The sequence below is a fragment of the Passer domesticus genome, chromosome 10, assembly GCF_036417665.1.
Source record: "Passer domesticus isolate bPasDom1 chromosome 10, bPasDom1.hap1, whole genome shotgun sequence".
NCBI lineage: Eukaryota > Metazoa > Chordata > Aves > Passeriformes > Passeridae > Passer > Passer domesticus.
The window spans coordinates 22,866,497-22,878,576 of NC_087483.1; the positions used below are offsets into that span (position 1 = coordinate 22,866,497).

Sequence of the window (12,080 nt, forward strand, 5' to 3'; positions counted from 1 at the left end):
TTATCACACTTGAGTCCTGCTGAATGAGCTGTTCTGTGTAGTGGTCAGAACAAATACCACTTGTAATTATTGTGCTTCAGATTTCAAGAAAAATTCTCTATCATATTTAGGCATGCATAAATTAAGACTGATCCCTGTGCTGGGTAGAAAGAGGTCACACATCATAATAAAGAGACAACAAGGGAACAAACTAAAAGGCACTGGACCAAAGGTCAGAAAGCGACTTGTCCCCAGATACCCATATCCCTCAGAAATCCCTTCTGTCAGGTGCAGCACATACTATGCTATCTGCTGTGGAAACTACAGAGCAATTTGAGGGCAGTTGCAAGCACTGCTTTTCTTAGTTTGTCTCTCATCATCGCTGCTACTTACACACAACTCTATAATTTTTTAAATATGTAAATTACATTCTCTTTTTAAATAATATTATGCGCTAGGGGAGTCCTGGTAACAATAGTTTTCTCTATGTCAAAAGTCTACTTTGCACTGTAATTATCTCCCTTCATTAGACAGAAACTTCTCTTAAAATAAAAGGTTAGTCTGCAAAAACAGTTGCATTCTGAAAAATAATTCCACTGCATAATGAAACAGTGTAATTAAAGAGAAAGCTACTGTACATTGCCCAGTTAATGAGTCTTACTCCATAAATGAAGCAGCTTGAAACATTATACATGGCAGGACATGTGGATTTGTTTGCTTCTGTAGTTCTGCAGTGTGAGTTTACTGGTTTTTCTAGAATAGTTTCATTCTGTGACACTGAAGAACAAATACTAATACATTACTAGAAACTATAATGATAAACATTTGCAGATGAAAAACAATGACTGGCATTTCTTTATGTGTCTTGAATTGCTACTAATACACTAATGTAAGTATTTTCATCATTGGAGCAGCCACTTGTGGGGAGAGGATGGAAGGAGAGATGCAGTTAGTACATATGACTAAATGCAGACAATGCGATCTCTCACTGAATTGGAACATCATTACTTCTACAGTAATTTTTTCTGACTGTAGTACAAGTGCCTTGAGAAAGGGCTCCAAGAAGATCACAGAATATGAATTTAAACACAGGGCCTATGCAACTAGACCTATGCCACCCAGGCATAAGGCAATGCCCCTATATTATTAGTAACAGAAAATGTGCTGAACATGTGTGGAGCAGTTAGGAAAAAAGACACTGAATTATTTTAAGGAAATACAGAACAAGCAGATCAAAATGTGATATTAATATAAAAATGAATACCAGAAAATGTTGCAAATAAGATCCCATTATGTAGATAAGTCAAAGCACCATTTGTGTTATGAACTCTAGCAGTCATGTATAGACTCAGCCCACTCTCAGTTTTCATGCCAGCCGGTCAGTGATACTGAAGACTCCAGTTATTTGCTGTTACAGCTACAATTTTGGCATGTCTATACAAAAAAGACCTCAGCTTGCCTTTTTTTAAGAGTGGGGAAAAACACAATCCAGCTTATCTGAGCTTTGATTTGCTTTGGGAAGTGCAGAATCCTTGTGAAAGTACAGTATCTGGATCATTAATTTGGACGTCCCTCAAAGGGACAAGCACAATTTTTGCTTTTCCCAAGCCCACCCTTCTCCAGGGCTCCGATATACAGGCTTCATTAAAATTCTCTATTTTGTGGTAATACATATCATACTTTCCCTACTGCTGGTTTCACTATCTCTTTGCAAATCACTATGGGATGGGATAAAAAAAAAAGAAAAAAATTAGTAAAAGCAAAGATTTTTCAACGCAGAAGTTAAAATACATTAAACTAATGTGCTAAGTTGTTTTTAGTAACAAATTTAAGTCTCTTTTAGTTTATCCTTCAGGATCACTTTATGCATCTTTCATATATTTCAGGTGGCAAATTTTTGGCATACTTTCTGTTTATTTGGCTAAACATTCATGAAAGCTTCCACACAGATAAGGCTTTCGCATCAGGGCAGGAAGCTGTTACCAGAATTTGGATAGGAGAGCACCCCTCCAGCTTCCAAACAAGTGCCCACATGACTTGTGCTCTTTCTGAACACTGTGTTTTCATTTCAGCTCAATTCAAAAATCATCTTTGGTCTCAGGCAAATCATGTCCCATCATGAATTTTTATTTTCTCTCTCATATTTCCTTGTCTCTAAGTAATTTATTCTTCCAGAAAAAATGTCACATTTATTTTTAACACAAGTCTCCATGGTAAGTTTTTTCATCACTTGATAGTACCAAAGAGCTTTTTGTTGCTACATGCCTTTTCATTAACACCTTTTCAGACATTCCTCGCCTGAGAAATTTAGGTGTATCAAAACAAAATTTCCAAGAAATACTTGGGCAACTTGAGCCACACTTCAAGAAACAAACTGATTAAGTAAAACACTGTTTGTTACCAAATGTCAGCTAGTACAGTTTTTATTTTCCTATACTGGCAAGATTTAAGTAGTTATTTGCTTTCCCTAAAGGCAATTGAGTACCTGCCCATCTTTCAAATAAGTATTTTTAATATAAGAACCCTCTCACTAGGATGTACTTTTTTCCCAACCCTCCTTGTGTTCTGTCTGCTGTCAAACGCACACTATGACGCTCAGAGTCTGCACAAACAAGGGCGCCATGCAGCTGGGGGACAGCAAATGCCGCCAGCAGCGCTCAGCCCGCGGCTCGGGGCGGCGCGGGGGGCGCAGTGCGGAGCCCGGGGGGCGCAGTGCGGGGCAGGGCCCGGGGGGCGCAGTGCGGCGGGCGCAGTGCGGGGGGCGCAGTGCGGGGCCGGCCGGGGGGCGCAGTGCGGCGGGCGCAGTGCGGGGGGCGCAGTGCGGGGCAGGGCCCGGGGGGCGCAGTGCGGCGGGCGCAGTGCGGGGGGCGCAGTGCGGGGCCGGCCGGGGGGCGCAGTGCGGGGCCGGCCGGGGGGCGCAGTGCGGCGCTGCCGCCAGCAGATGGCGCGCAGCCCCCGCCGCGCGGCCGAGGCGGGCGGGCCCGGCCCGCGCTATTTATACCCCGCCGTGTGACCGGGGGCGTCCCAGCCACGGCTCAGTTTTTCCACTCGCCCCACTGAAAATCTACGTCTTGCCTTTCCTTGGAAGGCAGCGGAAGAAGCGCGGGATTGCCGGGCTTGACGCGAGCTCCATTTCCATGCGCTCCTCCCCATCCTCCACCCCGTCCCGGTTTCTTCGATGCAGGGAGTCTTTCGGTATTTGTGCTCCCTGCTTATTTGGCATAGAGTCAACGCTTCTTAATATAGACCGAGGCACGATCATCTGCAAAAATCATCTCCCTGTGCAGATCTGTTTTCAATATTCCATCTCAAACAGAAGGCTGTACTGGGCAACCAGCAAGTTTTTTAACCCACAAATAAGCCTCAGGGACAGGTTTATGAAGTTTTGGCATATTCCAAAAAAGAGGCTGGAAGTTTTACTGCAAAACTGTAATGTAATAAAAGTGTCTCAAATCTCATCTCCATTTATAATCACTTACGAATAACAATTACAGTCAGCAATAGCTAAAATCATATGCTGGAGCAACGCTGGAACACTGTAAAAAACAGGACTGGCATGGGCATGTGCTGGATGTGTGAACACAGCTGACACAAAGGAGAGAACACATTAAAAATGGCAGAATGCATAAAAGTGAGGACAAATAGAGGCTTGACTTGGAAGGTGGGGTTTTTAGGCCCCTTATCTTTTTTTGTTTTAACATTAACAACACTTTCTATGAAAATGGCATCAAACCTACATGTTATCTCAGTTCTTTTGCCCCCACACTATTGACTGAAACCTTGTAATCGGTTTTAAGATGTGAATCATAAAACCATAAATATCGTGATGCCTAAACCACTGTAATAATAAATATAGGGTACAGCTAAGTGCATTGGCTCCTAATACAAGTTTCGCAACATTCTGGGCATTCCTGAAAAACAACAAGGTAAGCTATGTTCTAAAAATACTTCAAGCACACATATTTTCTACCAGTACATCACTGGAGTCTGATGTCTTTCTGAAAAAAAACACTCATACCATTTCAATGTAAAACCACCACATCATGTCATCCTGGGAGGAAGAAAACTTACCTCCACTCTGCCTTGTTATGCAGGAATGAGTTACACTGGTCTGGAAGGTTGCTGTCATTTGACATAGATTCCAGGATTGAAATAATCTGCTTGAAAGATGGTCTTTTCTGAAGAAAAATATAAAACCCAAACAGAGCATTAGTATTCATATAAAACCAGTAAAACTATCTGCAGGAATTTTTCAACTGAAACCCCACAATTAGCAGGAATTGCCACACTTCTTTCTGACCACAGCATCCTACAAGAGAACTGTAAATCTGTAAATGGTTTCTTTTTATTATTCCATTAAAGTAAAGTTTGAGAAGAGTTGCACAGGCTAGTAGGACTCAAGCCTTAGCTTAGTCTCCCATGTCTACTAGTAAAGCAGTATTAAACATTAGAATCATCAAATTATCTAAATTCTTAATTTGAAAGAATAATTTTTCTCAAGCTAAGAGAGAAAATGCTTCCACATAGAGAAGGCTGGACCATCAGCAACTGGTAATTATACAGATGGTCTTTTACAGGTATTAACATAAACTCTTTGGTGTATGAACAAGCCATTTAGCTGCCTATCAAAAACAGGTTTCTGGCTGCAGTTCCCCTCTTGCAAAGGAGATACTTTCAGAAATACTCTCAGCTACTTCAGGGGCAGCCAGGGAAGAAGTGAAGATTGATATTAGGGAAGGATGTCTTGCCTGGCAGCTAAGCTCATGTTAGTGGACTCTGTGCCCTTCTGTCCTGGGCTCATTTACTGAACTTTCTGTTCCAGGGTTCTCCATCCAAGACTCACCGTGCTCACAAGTCAGAAAAACCAGTTAAAATTTCTCTGGGTTTTTGGTTTTCCTTTGTTTTGTTGTTTTTTTTTTCACTTTTCCCTTAGTCTCAAGGGGAAGCCATAAAGTAGGATAATAACTGAAAACTGAAAAAGCCAGTTAAATGTGTTTCTTGAAAGAGCACTGACTCTGTTAGTCTGTTTGACAGACCCCAGACAAGGTTGAGACAAAAGGTTGAAACAAAATGTAGATACATAATAAGGGGATGATGCACATTCTCTCTCTACTGTGCCTTTAATTATACCATTTCTGCTAAAATTACAGATGCCGCAATTAAAACGTGCATTTTAATTTGGGAGCACAAAAACAATTAGGAACAATGCTGAGGTGTCTCTCTTAGGAAGATCCAAGTGATTTCCACATTATAAAAGACAGACAATTTCTTTATTTTAAATGTCAAACAGCATGAAAAAGTGTCAAATGCGTAACAAAAAAAGAGACAAGCTCTGTTATACTGTAATGCTGCACTCTTCGGCTGTAACTGGAGGCTTTGTCTGTCATTTTTTGGTCCACCTCCATGATTTCAGGCAATGGGCAGTTCAGGGAGCTACACAGATTTTCTTTGCCACAGACACGCTCGCCCCAGCACAAGTGCTCATGCAATTTGTTCCCCAGCCCAGCACGAGCGAGCGGCAAACTGGGCACGCAGAGCTCCACAGCAACAGGTCCCGGTTAAGAGGCACACTGCCTGCACTGGTGACAGGACCCCTGTCACCTTGTATGGAACCCAGCAGGGTCACCCTGCCTTTACAGGGGGCTGGGGAGGCTGCTGTCCTCCCCTCATGTGCATGATGGTGCTGGACCTGCCACAGCTGAGCAGATCCTCTGAACACACCCTGGGAAGAGCCCAAACTTCCCCGGTCAGGAGTCGACCACACAAAATCCATCTGTGGTACCACCACCACTGACTCCAGTTTTGGGGCAGAGAACCTTTGACTGGCCTTCACACCCTTTTTGTTGCTACAGCTGCATCTCTTGTAAGCACACATGTGAACTGTTGAAGGGATTCAAGGGCCTCCCAAATGGTGAGGAAGCTGCCAGACAGGAGATAGTGGCTCCCTGAAATTCACCAGGGTGCTGCAAGTGCTATGCATTGTCCAACAGACTGGCAGGTACATAATGTGCCTACACAAAACAAATTCCATTTTCACGAAGACAACAAGGGCAAACATTCCCATGCTGCATTATCTACAATATTTTATGGACTATTCGGGTTAATTTACAAAACACATCTATGAGTTTTGCTTGCTCCTTTTTTCTCAGGTGTATACTGGGAAGTATAGGGCAGGGCTGACACTAAGTGAGCACAGTCCGCTCTACTATCAGGCTTGCCTGGAGTAACCAGAGGGGAAACAATGACAGAACAGGGCTTTTACTAAGGGCAGGCAAAAGGATCAACCAACTGATTTGGGAGAAGCAGCAACAATCACGTGGTGGGTCCTGTGCTACAGGCAAAGGGGCTGCAGAGTTGGTGCAACTGGAGCTGGAACAAATGCAGAGTCATGCAGTAATGTCAAAGTACTGTACATCTCTGGCTGTGCAAATTCTGTAAACAGCCAGCAGTCACCCTGCCAGCTTTGCAGCTGCCAGATTTACAGGCAGCAGCTTTGCATGGAGACAAACCTGACAGGAAGGCACAACACTGTCACATGGGTTTTGTTGATTTCTTGACCCTAGGAAAGGATAATTTCAGATTTAATAAATGCACTCTAAATGCAGAGTGGTACCTTGGCTGAAACTGGCAAGAAGTGATTTGGGAAACTGGGAGCCTGAGCTGAGAAACTTAAAAAAAAAAAAAAAAAATCTTCTTTTCAGTTGGTAACTGCTTAGCACTTTCTAGAAAGCCCTTATAAGGGATTCTTAAAATATCAAGGCATGAGTCGCCTTTGAAAACTGTTTCCCTTTATATCTGTGATGTCTCATACTGAAATCTTTAAAATATATGCCCCTCTAGAAATAATTCTGGCTCATGTTTTCATTGTTTTCTTCCACTCAGTATTTCTTACTGAATAGGTCTCCATAAAACCAGGATATTTAATCTATTTCTCTTTCATTTTTTGTTTCTTCTCTGTTCCCAGATTTCTGATTTCCATTAAAATACTCTATAATTTATAAACATCTTTGATGTGGAGAGAAACTGAAGGAACAGAAGAAATGAGAAAGAATTATTCACCTACAACTCAAAAGCAAATAACCCCAGTAAACAAAGACATCAGTGATGAGCAACCTTGTTTCTAACAATCACCTAATACCCAAGCAAAGCTTGGTAGAAATTTTAAGGTGTGAACTGTTTGCTTCAACTAGCAGTTTAAACTGCATAAAGACTGCCATTCCAAGTATCACGTGGAGCACTACAGATATTTTTCTCCATGTGTGAAGAAATTCTTAAGAATTCAAAGCAACATTAATAACTCTGTCTGTTCCCATGAAGAAATTATGGTGTGAGCAGTGTCTGACACTCCAGCTGCTCTGCAGCAGCTCTCCAAGTGTATTCCTTAGCCCCACCATAAATGCATATCCCTCATTTCTCAGGGGTAAGCCACCAAAAGTTACCTCATGCTTTCTGTGAGCTAGAAGTATGCACCTTAGCAACTGCTTTTGAGCAGCTGACATACTCAAGCTCACCCCTGCTTGACCTTCAGTAACTTGTTCATGCATCAACGATCTGATTTTCTAAAGCTAATCCTGGCAAAAAGGGAATGCTACACAGAGCCGTATTTCAGAGGAGCGTGCTCCATCTTTTGGCTCATGCAGGCCACACAGCCCTTTATCAAAGCATTCTGAGAGCTCTAAGTAGCAAACCTTTCCCAGCACGTGACTGAATAAGTCAGTCACATGTCCAAATTGTGACCACAGATTACTCCATTTCAGTCATGTGAACAAAGCTGTAATTGCCTAACAGAAGAAGAGCTGCATGAGAAAAACTAGCGAAGAGCAGACTGTCAGAAAAACCCCATCTCACATGAGATTCACAGTTGCATGACTTCTGGGAATAATGTCTCCAGGAACCAGCCCACACTCAGATAAATTACTCTATCAGACAGAACTCAGCCTGATAGTTAAGCATCATTCTTTTACAACATGCAAATCCCTCCCTCTCCTTGAGAAACAGTAACAGTCTTTTGGACACTTATGGATGAGGCTCGAACAAGGCAGACTGAGCTGATATAGTATGTGACAACTACAGAAAAGAAGTTCCAATAATTCTTATTCTGAGGCCTTTGGTAGTGATGCTGACACTTGGGAGCAGTTAGTAAAGATAAGCAGTCGGCACTGAAAGTCCTCTTCAGTAATTACTGACCTAGAACTTAAGCAGCCTACTTGTAGATTCAAAAACTTCAAGCATTTTTCTCCCCTCTCTTCTGTGGGGAGGATACAAGGAATTATTAAGAGAATGGCAATTATATGTGTCTTCATGTGGAAATCACATGTTGACAGATCTCAGTCTTCCAGATCCATTCTGTAGGAAAGCAACCCCCTGCTTTTAAAAGAGAGGCCAAAAATGCATATTTCCTTTCTCATATTATTCTTCTATGGTGATAAATTCTAGTTTAGAGCACCTAATGTTCTCATTTGTCTTGGAATTAATACTGGTCTCTGTGAAGTAGTAGCTAACTTTTTTCTGCGTTTAAAGAAATGAAGTTCTTCCTGGTGCCTTGACTTGAAAAAAAGAGCACAATTTCCTTTGCTTAACTATTCTTTAATGTCTCAAATATTTTCATAGGCAAAGGAAATAGATGTTAATCCTTGGTACTAAAGTTAGCATGCCCACAGGCTCTTTTCAGCCTGTTTCATGTACAGTAGGATGGTCACAAAGTCCATTTAAAGAAGGTAACTCTCATAATCTACAATAGCTTTTACTGTCTAAATAATTATTCAATCCCTTCCTTGTAGCAGCAGATTAACAGTAATAACGGTGCAGCTCTTTTAACTTTTTATTCTGTTTTCATGGTTAAACAGCACTGCTATTATCATATTATTACAGTACAATCATTATAAAGCTCACCATTCAAGCCCTAAGGGAACAGATTAGGAAAGGTTTAATGTTAATTTAGAATGTGTTGCTGCTGCTCCTACCCATGTTTTATGGATTAATTTATTCTTTACTTATGCTTGTGTTTTCAACACCAGTAAGGCACAGAACTGGACCTTAAGATATGTATTTCATAACATGATGCTCATATATATCCAAGAGGGATTAAGTATTAACCTTTGAAAGAAAATATAAAACCCACAATTTTTCCACTTGCTCCAAAATCGCTACATTTTTGCCATCTTACCATATTCCCTGTCATTGTCTTTAGTAGTTACAAAGTTAGCAGCATAGTAACTCTTGATTAAAAGGGAGAGAGAGTTTTTTTAGGTATAAATATATAAACACACTAAAAAAAAAACCAGTCCTGGGCATCTTTGTCAAGAAATGTGTCAATGGTGTCAGCTCAGACTTGTCTCCCAAAAAATGCTAATGCGCTTTGCAAAACAAGACTGGGGTGGTGGTACAGAAATCAAACACACATTTAATTACCTTTGAATCAGCATCCCAACATTGGTGCATCAGTTCTGCAAAACTTCTGGGACAACTGCTTGGAATGGTTAATCTCTAATGGAAAGAAAATGTACCAGTTACTGGAAGCATTTCCCTTTAAGCTGCTACTAAACAATTTCCTATGAGACCAATAGACTTCAAAGAACAAAAGCACACTCTCTTTTAAACATAATATAAAAAATGTGGAGACATATTAGAAAGAAAAATCAAAATTACTAGCACTAGCAAGAAACACAATTTTTAATAGAACTATAAGAAAGTAACATGTCAAATGCACAAATGGAGTTCCTTAAAAAAGCTGAGAGAAGAAGCAAAATCAAGACAAACAGCTTTTCATACTAAAACATAATAATTTGTGGAGGTTACTGCGTAGTACTTTAAGTTGCTTGTCATTTAGCCATAATGTACAGCCTGCCTTAATTCCTTTCTCCCACATAAATGATCTAGCTGTACAATACTATAATCACTTTTGACACACAAATAGCTGAAATATAGATTACATTAAGTGAGTTAAAAAGAGTTAAGTAAAGCTCAACATGACACAAGAGATGTTTCATGAGCCTGTGGTCAGAAGGATTAACGAGGACATGCAGATCTCAGAAAGTACTCACAGAGCACAGTGAACTCATAAATATTTCCTAATGACTGAAGACAAGGAGTTGCTGGTTATAGCCAGGACCACTGACTACAGAGAATTAGTTTGCAGCTAGTTTGGTTCCATTTGCTGAGAGTTTTAAATTAGAAGATTTTTACATTAACAGCCTGCCTCCAGACTGGAAACCCTAAAAGCATATCCTTTCTCACGTGCACACACACAGATACTGAAGCCTCTCCAGCTGACTGCACATGCTTCCAACATTACACACTGAAGGAGATCCCTCTGCTCTCACTGAAGCTGTTACCTGACTTCACATGTTTCATATTATATAAATAATTTTTTAAGTTAGATAGGAAACCTCAGTGAAAGTGAGTCCAAAAAGCTGGAAAAAGGGTTCTTGTCCTCTAAGAGGAAGAACCAGGTATTACATTCCTGTTCAGACTATCCTCTCAGGAAGACCCTTTCATCTGCCCTACTATTGCCATTTCAGAAGCAAAGCAGAGCAAGTTATGGGACTCTGTGCCATTACATTACTGCAGTGTGACCTGCAAAACCTTACAAGACACAGCAGCCAAAAGTAAGAGTTAAATTCTGCTCCAAAAAGCATTTGAACCCTCTAAGAACTGGAAACATGAGACACAGAGGCAGGGCACTGCAGAAGTCTGATTATTAATGTCATAACTTAATGTGCAAGGGTTTCTGTGGAAGAAGTACACAGAAATTTGTACAATGCATAAATAAGTTGCACTGGTGCCTGATCTCCAATTGAGTCATTGGCCTAAAAATACACTGGCTAGCCTTGCTACAGAATTGTCTGTAACCCTCAGTGCTCCAGGAGGTGGACAATCAGTAGCAATCACCACTTGTCTCACTTGTGAAGAATGTCACATACATAATATGTAATATAGAGGTAGCAGGATCTAAATGTCATATTATAATAAAGAACACATTTCTCAGTGGCAATTTATTATGAAATCATGTCTAGCATAACCTGAACTCACATGCTTTGCTTTTCATAAAAAAATGGCTTAAAAAAAATCTCTAGCAGAATAAAAATAACACTGTGAAATTACGCATAGTGTCAAAGGAGATCCATACAGACACATCAGAATCTACTCCATTTGCTGGCCTCAGGCTTTACAAAGGGGATTTTTCACCTTATGCAATTATGCTTTGGCCTCAATCCCTCACTGATTTTAACAAAAGACTTGCAATCCAAAAAATGGAGGAGTAGCTCAACTGTTGTGGATTGGGACCATGCAATCCCACTGATATCAACAGATTGAACTGAGAGCAGAACCTGACCCTTACACTTGTTTTGGGACATGGAAAACTAAGAAAAGTGGCACAATCTGAGCTTATGCTGCACATGTTACCCATGTCATGGCCAGAAAAAATTAAAAGTATGTAATGTCCTCTAAGCTCCTTCACAGCCCTCTAAGGAAAATGGTAGCAACAGGCTAGTGGTACCTGACAGACAAAGAGCTAGCTCTGAGAATGCCACCCCTTAGGTTTCTTCAGCCATTAGTAAAATAGTCACGTCTACATTTTGTTCACGCTGTGTTTTATGCGATTCCTTGCTCTGGAAAACTGTAGAGAAATGTGTATTGTACTCATGGACGTGTTTCAGCATGTGACTACATCTCTTTACAACACTCCCAATGCCACTCTGTACCCCTTACATAAAACTGCATGTGGTGGGCACAAGAGCCAAATACTGTTGATGGAAGGCTTTATGGTTCCTCCTTCAAAATTATGTGTAAGGCTTTTTCTGGACTAGGAGAAAGAGTGTCTTTGTGCCCCCTGCTCTGATAAATGCAGTAGAAGACCACATTCACAATCTTCACACTGTTAGTGTAGCATTTCCAACTAACTGGTATATCACAGCGTCACTCACTGGAATTAATCCAGTCCTCAAAAAGAAGAAAAAAAGAGAGAGGGAAAAAAAACACCAACAAAAAACATTAAACTAAGAGGAGGAAACCTAACTCCTCTGTTTAACTCTGAAGCATTTTGAGAAACAGTTTATGTAGAATAATAGAAATCTGTATTGTACAGCCGGTGCCTCGCC

General features: G+C 40.9%; 1 protein-coding gene across 9 annotated transcripts in view; it reads right to left on the minus strand.

Annotated features, from left to right (window-relative positions):
• The window catches only part of MAP3K20 (mitogen-activated protein kinase kinase kinase 20), a 101,738-nt gene that overhangs the window by 46,683 nt on the left and 42,975 nt on the right, over positions 1 to 12,080 (minus strand). For all 9 annotated transcript variants that reach the window (XR_010369261.1, XR_010369260.1, XR_010369257.1 and 6 more), the window contains exons 9-10: positions 9,391 to 9,465; positions 4,051 to 4,157 (exon numbers count right to left, since the gene is read on the minus strand). Coding sequence is in view for 3 of the 9 variants with exons in the window: in XM_064434413.1 (XP_064290483.1) it covers positions 4,051 to 4,157; positions 9,391 to 9,465 (182 nt within the window). In the remaining 6 variants the exon portion in view is untranslated. The remainder of the gene's footprint in view (positions 1 to 4,050; positions 4,158 to 9,390; positions 9,466 to 12,080) is intronic.